At 50.3% G+C, this 17,565-nt stretch overlaps 1 protein-coding gene across 1 annotated transcript; it reads left to right on the top strand.

The window, feature by feature from the left end:
• Positions 1-2,061: 2,061 nt before the first annotated feature.
• On the top strand, positions 2,062-14,677 carry LOC308633019 (uncharacterized protein). Its single transcript, XM_081265463.1, has 10 exons — positions 2,062-2,226; positions 3,710-3,918; positions 4,152-4,357; positions 5,429-5,543; positions 6,964-7,079; positions 8,559-8,673; positions 10,961-11,061; positions 11,228-11,344; positions 12,328-12,442; positions 14,369-14,677. Exons 1-10 carry the CDS (start codon positions 2,165-2,167, stop codon positions 14,572-14,574), a joined length of 1,362 nt encoding a protein of 453 aa, XP_081121589.1. The 5' UTR covers positions 2,062-2,164; the 3' UTR covers positions 14,575-14,677.
• Positions 14,678-17,565: the final 2,888 nt, after the last annotated feature.

Here is a 17,565-nt window from a genome sequence, read left to right on the forward strand (position 1 = left end):
GTTAACAGTCCTGATGGGATTGGATGTGGCTCAGAATGTCACCCTCATGAGCTCTACCCTGCTGTAGCTGCAGATCTGTGGCTGTAGAGACACAAAATCTCAAAACACATGCACTTGAAAGAAAAAAGCAAGAGCCAGAGCCCAAACAGGCCAGGTGTGGCAAAGGCAGCTGGAGTGCCTAGGTTGGGACTCAGAATTATGTCAGTGGGGTGGCACTGCTGCTGGCACCAGCATGATAACAGAGAGCCAGCCCTGCTCATTTTTGGGAGCAGTGTGTTGGGGAAGGCAGCAGAAATTAAGAGGCAGGATTGAGTTTGGCCCTAGGAGGAGGTTGGGTAAAAGGCCAGTGTGGGTTGGAGGGCCTGGGCAGATAGAGAGAGGCCAGGGCACACCCCAAAGCCTGGAGACTGCACTTGATGTCCAGGGTTGTGGAACACCACCTCCCCTCTTACGACTGAGAGCAAGGGGAATTGATAAGTTCAGTTTGTGTGTGGCTACATCCAAGGTGGCTCGGGTAGGCACCTCCGTTTCCTTGACTCAGGAGGCTGGGAGTCCAGGCTCCACTGAGGCTCGGCTGGGAGGATCAGAGTCTGAGTTTAAGCCTGTGTTCCTGGTGGGATCCATGTTGGCTGAGCCTCAGTGTTTTTGTGATGAGAGGACGGGTGAGTGTCATGTCTTTATCACAGGACACACTTGCTAAATGGATTTGTTTGCTCTGAGGAGGAAAGAGAGAGGGGGAGTGGTGCTGGAGACAGGGATGCAGACAGGGGACATGGACTTGGCATAACTCAGTCTTGGAGATGATATCCCATCACCTGTACCCACTTCAATTCCCATGAATCCAGAGGCTGAGCCCCTTTGAGGTGAGGGGTGAAGTGGTTCTGGGCAGCAGGATGCTGTGGTACCTCGGAGTCTCTGTGAGACCCCAACACTAGACACACTTGGCCCTTTTGAAATCTTAGGAGAAGCCTTGGGAAGTTGTATGGCAGAGGGGAGCAGCCTCTGCATCTCAGTCACCTCCAACTTGCCATGGTGTAGAGTGGGAACTGCAGCCACGATGGGACGGACATTGGCCACGTCCCTGTGTGGGACACAGGCCTGATTGAGTTGGGGTGCATTCTTTGTCTCTCCCCTTCTTGTGATTGTCCCATCTCTACGTTTGTGCTTTAGCCACCTGTGAGTCCCATCTCTGGTTTCAGTGAGAATAGAGGGTGTTATGGGCCAATAGACACAATAAACCCTAGAGATTAGATGCTACCCTACTTTTCAGAAAAGACTGGGCACACCATGAGTTGCACAATGATGGGACCAGGGTCCAAAAGCTGCTGAGAGGGAAGGACTGGTTGTGAATGCATTTTTGAAGGCTCCAAGCTGGAACTCTAGTGGCACCAAGCAGGGCAGATGCTGGTGGGGGTATTTGGGTAGCTGTTGGTCAACACCTGCGCACCTGAGATGGGTAGGCATGGAGGAGAAATCAGCAGCCCATAGGGCTTTTGAAAGTGGTCTTATGTGAAAAGAGGCTCAGGTATGGGCACAGGAAATGACATCATTGCCTTGACAATGGATCAAACAGAACATGGAACCCTGGTATCCAGGCACCCCCTTCACTGACCAAGCCATCCGAGCTCACTTGTTTGGAGACACTGGAGTGAGAAGGATGTTCTCCTGTGGTCGCAAACAATGCCGAGCCTCAGGCTCCCAGGAATCTCAGGGGGGCCAACTAGCCCTTTTGTGGATGCACTGGGTGAGGCTTCATCTTAGACGCCAGAGCCTCTGGTGATTGTCGCAGAGGAGCTCAAGAGTAACAGTGAGTAGCACAGGGCAGGTGAGCCCAGCAGGCCCTCTAGTCTTATCCCTGATGAATGGCCCAGGACTCCTATTCTGACTGTGTGTGTGTGTGTGTGTGTGTGTGTGTGTGTGTGTGTTTGTACTGATGGGAACTGTCCCATTGTGCTTTGACTCTAGTGTATTGGCACAAGTCATTTTTCTGTTTGTCACCATTTCCATTTTGAACCCACCATTCTTGGTCCCAACCCAGGGTGAAAATGATCAGAACACGGAGGAGCCCTTCAGGGTACAGAGCCTTGAACCTTACAGGCAGGACCAGCTTAGGAATGAGCTCCTGCCTGTTATTTGTGGGAGGAACCTACATTTCAGCAGCAACATGGGGTTCATCTCCTGGGATTCCATCCCCACCCAGCAGGTGCTGGATCTCTTGTTCCCAAGGTAAGCACCAGACCACCAAGCCCAAGTGTGTAGCCCCCTCATGCCTGGGTCTTGGGGCTGCCATGTACCTCTCAGGGACCCAAAGGTTTGTGATACCTAATGAGATAGAGGACCACACTCATAGTGGAATGTCAGCCCCGAATGGGACGAGTCCTGGAGGTGCCTGCCACAGCCTTGCAAGGGGAGTGAACTCCCCTCTCAGGCAGAGAAACCATCCTGACTCCAGCTGATCCACAGAGGTCCGTGGAGCAGTCCCCACACACTGGGCACCACAGCTCAATGGTGTGTGCTGAGCTCATTCCCAGGTGGACTCAGTGAGGCCAGGTGGTCTTTCTGGTTGATGTTGGCTTTGTGAAGAACGTAGATCTGTGCCAGAGGCGTCTCAAAACTCGGGCCTTGGGGAAAGCACTTTTGGGTTAATAAAGACATTTTAGTATACATAGTGGGACAGAGTGTCCTAGCTGGGACATAGCTGGACAGGGGCTTTGGACATGGCAGCTCCCACACCCAGAGATATGTGGGAATCAGCAGTTTGGGCTCATTCACTGATGAACATGGAGAAAGCACCCACTGTGTGAAGACACGTCGCCAGTCACGTTTCATAACTCAGTGAAAAATGGGGTGCAAATGACTGCCATTGTGTCCCTTTTCATGGGGGGGTCAGCCTAAAACAGCAGGTGCCATGAGTACATATCCTACATGTGACTGCATCCCTGACTCCATGAGGCATAACTGCACGTTGTCCTCTTCAGTGACTATGGTGGACCCCTGGACCAACTTCCACGTGGAATGGGCTTGGGGTCAAGTGGGTGGGCTCCTGTTTCCAGAATAGGGACCTGCAAGGTGATTTGACTTGGGAAGGCTGAGGAAAGACTGCTCTCCCCAATTCTGTTTTCTGCCTGCAGTGTAAGGTGTGGGGCTTCAACAGTAGGAGGGGTAAGTCAGGGAGTTGTAGGTGGAGTCATGGTCCTCTGGGGAAGCCCCTGGGACAATGGATCCCCCACACTACACCTCCCTGTCCTCCCCCAGGGCCACAGAGATGTGGTCTGCACTCCTGGGAAAAGAGAGGTCCACCGCTACTCAGGGGGACTCAGTGAGAGCTCACAGAGAATGAGGTAGCATTGCAGCCCACGCCAGGGGAGGAGGTGTCTCTTGAGCCCTGCGAAGAGCGGGCAGGAGGACAGACACTCCTGGAAGGTGCACTCCAGGTTGGAGAGCACGTAGGCAAGGGGAAGAAGAGTGTCAGGCCTTCCCAGAGGAGGGGAGAGCTGGTCATACCATGGATCTAACGCTCCTTCCTTGAAGGTTCTTTGCCTAGCGACCTGTCCTGTCCCTGCCTGTACAGCCACTGCGTCTGGTCTGAGGTGGACTGGTGTGTTCAGAACCAGGGACGGTTCAGGAGTGTAGGGTCAGAGGTTTGCTCTGAAGGCTGTGGCGAAGGCAAGGCCAGGGTTTTGCTGACTCTACACCTGCCTCCCCACAGTGCCTCACCTTCCTTCCTGGGGACCTGGGTGAACTTCTACACCGAGGCTTCCCATCAGCCTTCAGGCTCTCTGAGTCTGCAGCTGCTGCTGCCGTACATGGGGCTCTTGCTGGATGGCTTGTACCTGGAGCCCCAAGCACACCACCTCCTGGCCCCAATTGAAGATGGCATATCGAGCCAGGCAGAGCCTGAGAGCCAGGCGGACTGGGGTGAGTACCTAAGGGTATATGAGGAAAGGTGCGACTGTTGTCCCACTGCAGGGAGTCTGTATGCCTGGTATTGGGCTGGAAATTAGGATAAGCCTTTGTCCATTCAGGAAGTGACCCCAGTCTGCAAAGAGGTCCCGTGTGGGCTAAGGGCCTGAGTTCTTCCTGGCAGCAGGGGTATTGTGTGTTTGTGCGAAGGTCAGGGCAAGGCAGTCATGTTGGCATCTTTTCTCTAGCTACAAGCTCAGTTCCTGTCACGGCTCCTAAGCCAACCCCAGAGCCAGAGCCTTCTCCCTGGGAAGGGGCAGAGCCGGAGTCCAGGACATCAGGGGTCTCCACTAGGTACTCCCCACGGCCCCAATATAACAAGCGGATGAGAGGCAGGTGCCTCATTCACGTCTACCTGGAAAAAGAAAGGACAACACAGTACAAGAGCATCCTGGTGAGTCTTCGAGCAGGGGAGTCTCCTGGGAGCCCACACTGGGGAAGACTGAGTCCACAGCAAACACCTTGGACTAGGCCTGTCTTCTTGAACTGGAGCTTCTGGAAGGTCAGGAAGGAGAGCAGAAAATGAGGAAGAGAGAGGCGGGAGAGCAGCAGCATGCCAGGTCTGGGTGGGAGTGGGCCTGTGTGTTTTGGGGTGTGCAGGTCAGAAGTGCAGGAGTGAGTGCTGGGTTCAGAGGAGGTCAGAGAAATATCGAGGGTACAGGCTATCCTCTACTGATTTGGATATTGAGGAAGAGTATATTGAACCATGGAGGTTGAAGCAGAGGAGTTGGCAGTCATTTTCTTGTGTGTGGGAGGGGATATGTTGCTGGTTGAAGGGAAGGGAGCCATTGTAGAATGATTAGGGTGGGTAGGTGTGGGTCACAGACAACTGGGGCCTTGGAGGGGCCCATTAGTGTCCTAGTTTGCATGTATGTGAATAGAGATTTAGCGGCTCTCTCTGCAGAATTTTCCTGGGTGTGGAGTATCCGTCATGAGACTCTGGTGTCCACCTCCAGGGGAGCCATGTTGAACCACTGCACCTGCTGGGTCCAAACCTCCTGACACCCCAGCAAGCACTGACACTCTCGAGCCCAGGAACTTCCATGCCTATTATTAAAGAGTCCTAGTGTGTGCTGTGCCCTGGCTGTCAGGACCAAAGCACCTAGGGTTTGTGCCTGGTCCACACAAAAATGCAGCTACATCCCAGACCAGAGCAGGGACATGGAAGTCCACTGGACCATTCCTCCCATTTTGTTGGGACTAGAGTGTGTATGTACAAAGCCTTTTGGTCCTTATTCCCTTGTCCCTGTGGGGCATAGCAGGTTGAAGCAAACTCTTGTACCAAGTTGGGACTAGAGGCTCATAGGAAGACCCCACATGATCACATGAAGGCCTCAGGTAGCAGGGTAACAAGATGGTGCCCTTGTGTTGAGAGCTCACTTGTCTCTGATTGTCCTTGAGCACTGTCCTCTGGGTAGCTACTCCCAAATTCCCTCTATGATGAGCTTTCTCCAACCCTGCTCAGGTGACCTGCCAGGACAGGGCTCCAGTCATCATCCGCAGGGCCTTAGATGCACACTTGCTCCAGCAGGAGGATCCAGAAAACTTTGAGCTTCTGCAAATTGTCTCAAACCATCAGAGTAAGTGGAACCATCAGAGGGTAGGGAGCAGTGAGTCACAGTGGGCTCAGGAAAACTGGGAGCCAAAACACAGTGTGCATTGACCCAATGCCCAGGAAGAGTATGGTGGGACTTGTGCATAAAACAAAGTGTAATGATGGGGCATAAATCTGCAGGTTCTTCATGTTCCCCAGGGGCTGTGGACCTGCCTATCAAGTGTTCTTTCCTTGGCCTGAGGAGGCATTGCAAAGCTATTATCCACGAGGGGCCAAGAAGAGAGGCTTCTTTGTCTTGTGTCAAAGAAGACAGACAACCACAGGGTGCCTACTTTGGCAGCCTTTCCTGACCTAGATGAGTACATGAGAAAAGCAGTTCAATGAAGAATCATTTCTGGCTTCCAATCTTTCTATTCATTGCAAACTGAGTCCACTTAGGACCAGAGGCCATTTCTGGAGAGAAGAGTGTGGTTGAATAGAACCCTTCACAGCTTGTAAACTCTGAGAGAGAGAGAGAGAGAGAGAGAGAGAGAGAGAGAGAGAGAGAGAGAGAGAGAGAGAGAGAAAGAAGAGAAGAGAGGAGAGGAGAGGAGAGGAGAGGAGAGGAGAGGGAAAGAAGAAGAAGAAGAAGGAGAAGAAGAAGAAGAGGAGGAGGAGGAAGAGGAAGAGGAGGAGGAGGATGAGGAAGAAGAAAAAGGAGAAGGAGGAGGAGGACAAGGAGGAGAAGAAGAAAAATGAAAATAAGTTGAAGGAGGAGACCATGAATAAGAAGGTCAAGATGACTATAAGTATAAGCATGAGGAGAAGATGAAGAAGAACAAGAACAAGAAGGAGAAAAACAAGCCAAACAAGAAGTATAACAATAAATTGATTAAAAATGTGAATGAGAATTATATTCATGAGCAGGAAATGCAGAAGTGGGGAACTCAAGAGAAATGTATTGCTCTGGATGGCACAGCCCTGCTGGCTGTGGACATCCTCCACCCACGCTCAACACACCTCCAAACCATACTCCTCAAATTAGTGTAGCCCTGTATGAGTGGATGAATCCACTGGCAAGGTGGAGGCACCACCATCAAGTGCTTCCCCCAAACCCACCTGTGATCATTGCTGCAGTGGGGAGAAAACCTTCAACACATGAGTCTTTGGGGACCAATCCAGATACAAAGTCTAGCTGTTTCTCTTTGGTGGGTCCAACGTGAACTAAGAGGTTCTGGGGTACAAGGGGCTATTTCCATGAAAGGTGTTCCTGTAGTGGACCTCCTGTGCATAGAGGGTCCTCAGGGAGGAATCAGTGGGGAGTCTTTGGTGGAACAGTAGCTGGATTCGGGGGCTCTCAGGTCTGTGTGTGAGACCTGAGCTGGCAGAGGCTCTCAGTTGTGGGGGATGTTGGGTAGTGTATTCCTTGAGTGTCACCTACCACGCCTCTGCCCCTGCCTCTCCAGAGCTGAGGATCCCTGCTGATGGGAATGTATATTACGCCCTGGATGGCAGAGTGGATTATAACTTTCTTCTTCGGGAAACAGCTGCCAGCAAATCGTTGAAGGTCAAGCCAAAGGAGGTAAATAGCCACCTTCTTCACTCTTTACTCCTGGTGCCACTCCACATCCTCCAAGGGGACAAGAACCTCAGGTTCTGGATGGATGTTGTAGAATGCCCATAGAGCCAACTGCCAGGCTGGGTGGGGTGCAGGTGCTGAGCTTTGCTGATGTTGTCATCCCCCACAGTTCTTGGAGCCTTCTGTGGCAGTGGCATCCAGGATCCCAGCAGCTGTGAGCAGCAGCTCTGCAGTGGCTGCAGGACCATTGCCCCAGGCCACCCAAAGCAATGAGTGGTGCATGAGAAAAGGCACCAGTAGCAGCTCCTCACTGCTTCACTCCAGCGAGTAGGTGGAAGACAGCCGCTTTGTTCACATCCTCCTAGAGGGACAGAGCCTGAGAGAGACAAAGCGCATCCTGGTAAGCCCGACAGCAGGGCTGCCTCTTGGGTGTCCACACAGTGGAAGGCAGGAGACACAGCCAACCCCAGGGCTATGGTGGGAAATAAAGAAGAGAGAGGTCCGTCTTAAGGGCTTGACCTGAGGAGGGAGAGCATCAGCATGCCCAGCTCCAGCGGTGAGTGGGCCTGTGTATTGTGGGTTTTGCAGGCCAGAAGTGCAGACGGAAGTGCTGTGGACAGATGAAGTCAGAGATATGTCCAGGGTGCAGGCTGCAGTGCCTAGAACTTGGTATTCTCAATGAGTGAGGTTGGAGCAGAGGAGATGGCAGTGACTTGTCACATGTGTAGGAGGGGATGTGTTCCTGGTGGCAGGGAAGGGAACCTCCTTAGCATGACTAGGTGTGGGAATTTGGGGTCAGGATCACCTGGGGGTTCATGCCAAAGCTTCGGAATGTCAGCCTTTGCATGTATGTAAATATGAGATAAAGGGGTTCTTGGCAGTATTTCTATGGATGTGCAGTAGACACGCTAATGCTGAAGGTGTCCAGCTGTAGAGGAGGCATGTTCAGTGACTGCCAGTGCTGAGTCAAGTACATCATTGCAACCAGACCCGCGCCGAGCTTCCAGAGGCCAGGACCTCTCAAAGCTATCATGAAGCACTCATGTGCACACTCTTGTATATGAGCCTGTTTTGTGTAGTGGCAGTCAGGACCAAAATTTTCAGTGCATCTGCCTCTTCCACCCACAAAGGCAGCCTGCATCCCAGAGCACACTTGGCACGTAGGTCCCTGGCCCATTGCTCTCATCTCAGTGAGATGAGAGTGTGTCTGTGCATAGGCAGTTTGGTCCTTTGACCTGAGTGGAATGTGGCTCCCCAGGGGGAGGGGAGATGGCAGGTACAGGCAGATATTTGTACCAGGATTGTTCTAGTAGCACGTTGCAAGAACCCAGGGGGTATATGGAGGCCACACTCAGGTAGCAGGATAACAAGCTTGTGCCCTTGTATATGTAGCTGAGGTTTCTCCTGAATGTTTGACCACAGTCTTCTGGGTAGCTCCTCTAAAAGCCATTCTCTGATGACATTTGTCCCACCCTGATCCAGGTGACCTGCCAGGAGAGGGTGACGAGCCTCATCCGCAGGGCCTTGGACCAAAATTTGTTGCAGCATGAGGATGTGGACAACTTTGAGCTGCTGAGAATGATGTCTGAGAATGAGAGTAAGTAGGACAATCAGACAGTGGGGAGACATGATCCACAGTGGGCTCAGGATAACTCACAAGAGAAAGTGGGCCTTGGCCCCAAAATAGCCAGAGTGTGGTGGGCCTGGTGCAGGAAACCAAGTGCAGTGATGAGCGTGTCCAATGTGGAAGTGCTCAATGAGGCCCCCAGGGGGCTGCTGGACCTCCCTAAATGTGTTCCCACCTGGACCTGGTCTGGCAATGGAAAGCTAATATCGATGAAGGGCAAGGAAGAGAGAGGCTCAATCAATCAGCAGTTTGGTTTATGGCTCACTGATAAGGATGCCTTCAAATGAAGAGGAGGAGAACATGGGTCCTGATTGGATCAGCATTGCTATGGACTTAAGCAGCACAGGTCCCAATCCATGGCCAGGATATGAGAAGTCAAGAATGTCAGGATTGCAGCAACTGGGATCAGGACTCAGTGAAGGGGAAGTCAAGGCCAGGGGACAGACTGTTTGGGTTCTTTTTGGAACAATTCCAAGTCCTCTGTGCCTGGGTGCCCATCTCCTGAAGATATCAGAATGGCCAGGTTATTATTCCTTCCAGCAACAAAGGAGGGCATCTGAAGAACATAGGCCACAATGCTGAGCTGTCCACAATGCCAGTGCTCTTTCCTTTCTTGTGAGCCCAACACTCCTAGCCTCTACCATCCCAGCCTGTCCACAATAGAACCCACCATCTGTCGGGCAGGTAAGTGAGTTTTCCCATTTTCACACACCGCCTCATTTGGGTTGGCTCTGTCTTACACATGAGGAAGACTGAGGTGCAAGGAGCTGGGCAAGGGGCAGTGTCTGCGAATCTCAGGGACTTGGGAGGCAGCGCAGGAGGATGGGGATTTCCAAACAGCCTCAGAAACTTAGGGAGAGCCTGTACCCAAGTAAAAAGGCCTGGGAATGGTCTCAGTGCTTAAGTGCCTCTGGTTTTATCCCTGGTACAAAAATAAGCCAATCAATAAGGAATTACCAAACTGAGGATCTACAAAGGTGATTTCAGAAACAGACACTTTCAACCCAGCATCAGTTGAGAGCAGGCTCCAGACCAGGGAGGTTTGTGTGTAACCGACATCAAAATGGAGGACTACCGGGGGCCTGGAACCCACTAGGTGTGATGGCATCTATGCCGTATGGCAGGAGGGTGGCAGTGATGCTGGCTCTCTCCTAGATTTTGGAAACCTTGTTTCCATTGGGGAAGCTTTTTGGAGGTGGAATCTATTTTAGCAATCCTGGTCCAGATGAGGTGCTGACTACCACAGGTAGAAGCCTATCCAGAATGCGGTGTCTGTTATTCAGTCTTTCCTGACTGTGACAATGACAAAGAAAGAAGTCACTTGTCTTTGGTCTTGGTTTCACTCCTGGCCATTGATTGAGAACTGATTTCATCTTGGACTACTGAACACAGGCTGCATCTGGGCAGAAGAGTGTGATAGATTTGAACTCCTCAGGACCCCCCACCATTGCCAGAGAAAGAAGGAGAAGGAGGAGGAGGAGAAAGAGGACAAGCCTGAGTGGGGAGAGGATCACACGATGAAGAGCAAGAGGAAGAAGAAGAAAAAGAAGGAGGTGAAACAGAAGGAAGGGTGGAGGGAGATACACAAGAAGAACAAGAAGGAATCATGTAAGAACAAGAAAAAGACCCAGAAAGAACTACAAGAAGATGCAGGACAGAAAGAAGAGCCAGAAGTAGAACAAGAACCAGAATAAAAGTACCAAGCAGACAGCTCATGATGAGAAACAAGGGGAAGGAGAGCGAACCTAGAAAACAGAGTTCTCCAGGGCACCACCCTGCTGAAGTCCTCCCATGTCCATGCCCAACACACCTCTGATGGATACCACCTCCCCTCCGCGTATTCATCCATGAGTGGATTCATCAAGGGCAAGTGGATGAATTCACCCACCATCCAACACTTCCCTGAATGCCCATGTGTGAACATGGCTGCACTGGGGAGAAAGGCCTAAGCACAGGAGCCTTTGCCAATCCTGATGCAAAGCCTAGCAGTGTCTCTTTGGCAGATCCAACCTGCACTGAGAAGTTCTGGGGCCCAAGGTGCTGTTTCCATTGTCAGATGCTCTTTTGGTTTAGAATCCTGTACATCATCTTCTCCAGGGAAGAATCACTGAGGGAGGCTCTGGTGGCACTGTAGCTGGATAGGAGGGCTCTCAAGTCTGGTGCAGGCTCGCCCTGGCGGAGACTCTCAGGGGTTGTGGGTGTTTTGTGGTATAATCCTTGAGTGCCACCTAACAATTCTCTCCACTTCGCTCTGCAGAAATCAAGGTCCCTGACCAGTCACTCATGTATCTGTCCATGAATCCGCAAATAAAATATCATTTCATCGTGAGGAAACGCCCCCAGGTCAAGGGAAAGGAGGTAAACACCTACCTTATTCAAGATGTACTTGTGCTTCCATTCCACTTCCACCTGGGAAATAAGAGGCCTCATCACCTGGACATATGTGCTAGAAGCCCATAGAGCCAACTGACAAGCTGGGGTGGCTTTCTGTTTCTGGTTTTGCTGATGTTCCATCCCCCCACAGTTCTCAGAATCAACCTGCAAGTCCTCCAGGCCGCTTTCCCACAAGCAGGTGGGAGACACCTGCTTAATCCGTGTGCACTTAGAAACACAAAGTCCAAAGATGGCCAAGACTGTCCTGGTAAGCCTGGGAGCAGGGGTGTCCCCTGGTGCTTACACCTGGGTGGGGAGCAGACACTGGTCCAATACCATGGACTACTCATGCCCTTTTGCATTGGAGCTTCTGGATGATCAGGAGGATAGATGGGAATCAAGAAGGGAGAGGAAGGGCTGGAGCTGAGATGAGGGAGAGCAGCAGCTTGTCCACCGCCATGTCTGAGGGAGTCTGTGTGTCAGGTGGCAGCATGCAGTCCAGAAGGGCAGGGGCAGGTATGGGTGACATTGAGAATAGGACAGGACCTAGGTTGCAGGTTCCCGTGTATGGGATGCTGACGTCTATGGAGGAGGACAGCAGTGTGAGGTTCTGCATGTTCCTTGAACAAGGAGCTGAGAGGGTCTCTCTGCGGTCTGGATATGGATATGGTGCAAGCACACTAAATGTCCAGGTAACCTGCAGGATAGGAGTTCTTTCCAATGACCACCCTTGCCGGTTGAGGTGCCCTCCTACACCCCAGCCAGCACTGAGCCTCTGGAGGCCAGGAGCTCTTGTGGCTATCTTTCGTCACTCCTGTGTGTGGTCATGTTCCTGGGTCTGTTTTTGGCCCTGGCAATCCAGACCAAAGCCTCTAGGTTTTGTGCCTAGGCCATTCCCAATGCAGCCTGCATCCTCGGGTAGACCTGGGATCTTGGAGGCTGTTGTCCCATTCCTCCCAACTTGTGGGATGAGATTGCATCTGTATGCAGATAGTGGGGTCCTTTCACTTCGAGAGGAGTGCAGCTCCACAAAGAGCAATGGCAGGTCCAGGAAGTCCTATGTACAAGGATTGGGCTAGTAGCCTGTGGGAAGAGCCCACGCGTTGAGCAGGAGGCCAGCCTCAGGTAGTAGGGTCATGGATGTTGCCCTGTATTTAGAGTGGAGGTGCCTCCAGAATGCCCCTGCCCACTGTCCTTGAGTAGTCACTTCAAGGCCCATTTCCTGAAGGCCTGTCTCCCATGCTGCTCCAGGTGACCTGCCACGATAGGGCTCCTGTCGTCATCCGCAGGGCCCTCGAGCTACACTTGCTCACTGAGGAGAAGCCGGAGGAATATGAGCTGGGCCAAATCATCTCTCACCGTCAGAGTAAGTGGGACAATCAGATGGCAGAGAGCAAGGGTCAGGATGTGGACTCAGGTCAATTCTTAGCACCAAAGAGTAGTCTCTGACCCCCAAGAACACTCCAACAGGGTGTGTTGGGTTCGTGCACAAAGACAAGTGCACTTCTGCTGGTGGAAGGTCTCGAGGTCCAATGGTGTATCTCAGTGGATATTGCGGCTCCCCACCAGGTGCCTCCCCTGGACATGAACAGGCATCCAAAGCTGACATCAGTGAGGAGTGAGAAGGAAAGCCTCTGTCCAGGAGCAGTATGCTTTCATGGCCTGGGATAGGAGTGGTTTCAGAGGAACAGGGGAATGCATGGGCTAAAGAGGGAACTGGCATTTTGTGGACTGAAGCAGTAGGATTGAAAGCCTTGTGTGTGACCAGAAAACCACTGCCTGGGCAGAGCATTGCCAGGATTCTAGCAAGCAGTAACAGGATGAAATTGGGAAGAAAACACAGCCTGGGAGACAGCTTGAATCATCTGTGTTTGCATAAATTCCATGGTCTTCCGCACCTGACTCCACTTGCCAAGGAGTGATCACAATAGCCAGGTTATGACCCCTAACTAAAGTCAGATGAGGGTTTCCTGAGAACGTCGGCCACAGAGGTCATCTGATAATAATGCCAGTGCTTTTTCGTTGGTTGGTTGGTTGGTTTTTGTGAGCCAAACACCTCAGCAGCCATTATCCCAGCCTATGTACGCTGAAGACCACCATCCCTATGAGTTCTAGGATCACTTGTCTCCTATCTTAACCTTCTGTTAGGTTAGTAGAGTCTATGGAAGAGGAAGTCTGTCTGGGGCCTTGGTGGCCTAAGAAATTCATAGCAGAGATCCCTACATCCAACCCAGAAGGGATGGAGAACAGGCTCTAGGTTAGAGGAGGGCGACAGGAAACAGGTGTTCAGAGGAAGGAGAAGCGGGCTGTTGTATTCCCCCACTCGGGGTCATGGCACCACTGGGCCATACACCATGTTGGAGGGAAGCATTCCCTTTGCTGGTCTTTGGAACCATTGTTCTCAGTAGGGCAGCATTTGGAATGTGGCCTCCATTCTCAGAAGCCTGATTCACATGGAGGCGGGCTCCACCAACGCAGAATCATGGCTCTAATGTGGTGTCTGTTCTGGTCAGCCTGTCCTCACTGTGGCCATACTTGAGGAAAATAACTCAGAGGAGGAATCCTAGGCCTTTTCTCCGGGTTTCACAACTTTCTCTTTGGTTGTGCACTGGGCTGTCCGTAAAGCTCTAGTGTGTGGCAGTGGAGAGCTCCTCAGCCCTTGCCACAAAGGCATAGACTGGGAGAGAGAGAGAACCAGGCTGGCAGAGAGGGAGAGAGAGAAAGACGGAGAGGAGAAGGAGGACCTCTACTTGGAGAATGAGGATTCAGTGGAGCCAACAGGAACAAGGTACTGTTTGTTGTCCAGGGCGCACCCCTGTTTAGGTCTTCCTCCACCCATGCTCCACTTTTCTTCCAGTCCCTCCCACCTCCCAGTAGAGTATTCATCTTGAATGAGAATTTCATGATGACGTCAGAGCACTCACCATCCAATGCTTCCCTCCAAACCCACCTATGAAGATGGCTCATGTGGGGACTGAATCTTCGGCACAGGAGCCTTTTGTGGGAGATTTCAGATGCAAACCCTAGTGGTGTGCTTTGGCAGATGCAAGAGGACCTGAGATGTTCTGGAGTCCAAAGCCTTTGGTAGGAACAGACATTAGGTCTGTTGAAGTGCTCTGCCTAGTTCTTCCTCAGGGAGGACTGTGGAGGCTGTCTTTGTTGGTATTGGTGCTGAATTGGAGAGCTCTCAGGTGTGTGGCTCTGGCCTTTTCTGGCACAGGATCTCAGATGTTGGGGTGTCCTAGGGAGCACCTCCTGAGCCACCTTATTTTGTACACCCCTCTCTCCTCAGAGCTGAGGATTCCAGCGCAGGCCAACGTATTTTATGCAAAGAACCCTCACACAAAATCCAACTTCGTGCTGAGGAAAAGGAGCCTCCCCCAAAAGAATGATGAGTGGATCCCGCCTCAACCTCCCACTCGTCCTGCAAAGAAGGCTCCAGCCCTCCTGAGGATGCTTGCAAAACCATTCTGCTGCTGTGTGCCTGGGCGGGGCTGAGGCAGCCCAGGAATATTTACATTGATTACTATTGGCTTGGAAAGTTTGAATCTGTAGTTTGCCATTGTCCTTGACCTTGTTTAGTAACACAGTTGTTACTCTATCCTGTATTTGTTGTTTCCATTAATATATTATTATTTAAAAATATATATGTTTTTGTTACCCGATCTACTGTGATGATTTGAGTATACTAAATGTAGCAGTGATTCCTAAAGGACACATCCAAACCAACAGGAAGGAATGTTTCATTCTATCAGCAAGAAGTTTGGTTTTTAGGAGTTTGGCAGATGGCATTATCTGAGTCAGTTTTCCAATGGGGGCAATGAAGTATCGGCTATCATGGTACATACACAAACAAAGACACACAAACACACACTAGAGCACACACACACACAAACACACACTAGAGCACACACATACACAAACACACACTAGAGCACACACACACACACTAGAGCACACACACTCACTGAGAGATACATACACAGATGGAGTTGGTCTCTTCTGAAATACTTTGGAGACGTGGTTCTGATTTCTCCCATTTTTGAGTATTTTCAATTGCATAAGGTGTCCTGCAAATGAATCCCATGTCTGAAGAAGACATGCATGTGTACTTCACATGCCACTTTCCACATAACCAGAAGGTCATGTCATGGAATATTTTTCATGCAGCTGTGTTTTGACTGTGAACCATCCCATGAGGTCAGCTGTGGAATTTTCCACTGGTAGCATCACAATGGGGATCCACTCTTTTGATTTGGGGATATTTCTGATTTTTTTGATTCAGATTGGAATGATATATCTATCTATCTATCTATATCTATCTATCTATCTATATCTATATATATCTATGTATATCTACCTCTCTCTCTCTCTCTCTCTCTCTATATATATATATATATATATATATATATATATATATATATATGTGATTTTTGATCAAAATTGTGCATTTGATGATAATGAATGCCATGCATCTAGGAATCTGTAGACTCTAGACAATGATTGAATGTCTACTGTTGCCTGGACTATTCTGCAAAGTCCTGTAGCATTTGAGCATGTGTGAGAGCTTCATAGGGCTTGCAAAATGTCCAGGTCAGATGGTCCTGCATGAAGCTAAGCTCCTAGTGGTCTCCTCCACAGCATAAGAGCCAAGAAGAAACCCACTTCCACACAGAAGATGGGATGCTACCTTATGAAGGTGATTGTAGGTGTGAGACCCTTTTGCTAGGTCCCTTTTTCTATTGGGCCAGAACTGTGCTCTGAATGTGCTTGCTGAGAAGAGCTTGGAATTTCCTGACTGAAGCAGTTCGTGCAAGCTGCTTCCACTTGCAGGAACAAAGTTTGTTCTCCTTGAGCACTTTGGGTTGTCCCTGGTTGAACTAGAGTGTGTCAGAAGCACTTGTAATGATTGACATTCATGGTTTCACATTGAAGCCTCTGTGCCATCGTTCAACCACTGATGGCTGCAGGTGAGGCCCCTGCCTTTCAATGAGTTTTATGAAAAAATAGGAGTTTTGGATTTCAGTGAACCTTTGGAGAACTGATCTTCTCAGCATTCCCCTTGCCTCCCCAAGTTGGGTGATGTCAAGTATACAGGCTTCCTTGGGAGCACACATTTTATATTGGGCTGGAATTGGACTCTGGATGTGATTGCTGAAAATAGCTGGGGAGTGGGAGAATGGAAGCCGTTTGCTGCAAGCAGTTTCAATTTGCTTTGTTGATTAACTTTCTTGTAAGTGGGCACATGCTGTTTTTTCTGTGTGACCTAGAAGAAAGCAAAACTGCTTCTTACAGGTGACAGGCATGCTTTCACATTGAAGCCTCTGTGCCATTGAACAAAAACAGTTCACTCATGTGGGCACCTGCACTTCAAGTGTATGTTGTAAACAAGTGTGACAAATGGATGTCAGTGACTTTGGAGAACTGATCTTCTCAGCTGGTACTCTTTTCCCCTGCAAGTTGGTGATGCTAGATTCAAGAGATCTCCTTCTGGCACCCTTTGTGTTTCATGCCTGAACTCTGCTCTGAAAGGGCTTGAGGAGAACAGCTTAGAAGTGCAGAAGTGAAGCTGTTTGTGGAAGCAGCTTCAAGTGGCACAAGCTAACTTGTTCTCAGTGAGCACATGGGGACTTTTCCCTGGTTGAAGCAGTGTGAATGAGAACGGCTTCTCAGAGCTGGTAGGCATGTTTGCATTTGGCAAACTTTGCCATCTGTCACCCAGAGTTCCTTGCATGAAACCTGCATTTCCAGTGTTTTCAGGAAGGTCTGATGAGTGGGTTTCCATGGAATTTTGTGGAATTGTTCTTTTCAGCAGTCTTCATTGCCTTCTCAAAATTGGTGATCCTGGGTGCAAGGACTCTCTTGTCAGCCAACATTGTATTTTGGGCCTGACCTCGGCTCTGAATGTGCTTGTTGAGAGTAGTTTGGGAGTGCAAAAGTAAAGCAGTCTCTCAGCAGCTTCAACATTCAGGAGTTCATTTTGTTCTCAGTGAGCACATTGGGGTTTGTCACTACTTCAACCAGCATGAAGAACCACCGCTTCTCTGAGGTGGCAGTTTCCCTCTGAAGCGTCCGTACAATTGGTCAATGTGAGTTCAATGCAGGCAGGCACTTGGATTTCAAGTGAATTCTGTGACAAACAATTGAGCAATGGATTTCAATCCACCTTGGGGAATTGCTCTTCCCAGTGGGCCCACAGTTCTCCTCCAAGTTGCTGAACCTAGGTCCAAGGGCTCTCTTGCTAGCACTCTTTGCATATGGGCTGAAACTATGCTCTGAGTGTGCTTCCCGAAAATATTTTGGAAGTGCAGCACAGAAGAATTTTGGCAAGCAGCTTCCACATTAGGAAATGACATTTTTCTCACGTGCCCATTGAGCTTTGTACCTGGCTGAAGTAGCCTTATATCCAATCGCTTCTGAGAGTTAGCAGGCACAGTTTCCATTGGAAACAACTGTGCCCTTGGTCAATGGTAAGTTGGTTGCTGTCAG

Source organism: Spermophilus citellus (assembly GCF_964194105.1).
Source record: "Spermophilus citellus genome assembly, chromosome: 13".
NCBI classification, from domain to species: Eukaryota; Metazoa; Chordata; class Mammalia; order Rodentia; family Sciuridae; genus Spermophilus; species Spermophilus citellus.

Bases quoted from the DNA above. Each gene is read 5' to 3' on its own strand.
- LOC308633019 (XM_081265463.1), top strand. From the start codon at position 2,165: ATGGGGTTCATCTCCTGGGATTCCATCCCCACCCAGCAGGTGCTGGAT. The intron at 2,227-3,709 runs GTAAGCACCAGA...GCCTCCCCACAG, and splicing joins CTGGATCTCTTGTTCCCAAG to TGCCTCACCTTCCTTCCTGG. The intron at 8,674-10,960 runs GTAAGTAGGACA...TTCGCTCTGCAG, and splicing joins AATGATGTCTGAGAATGAGA to AAATCAAGGTCCCTGACCAG.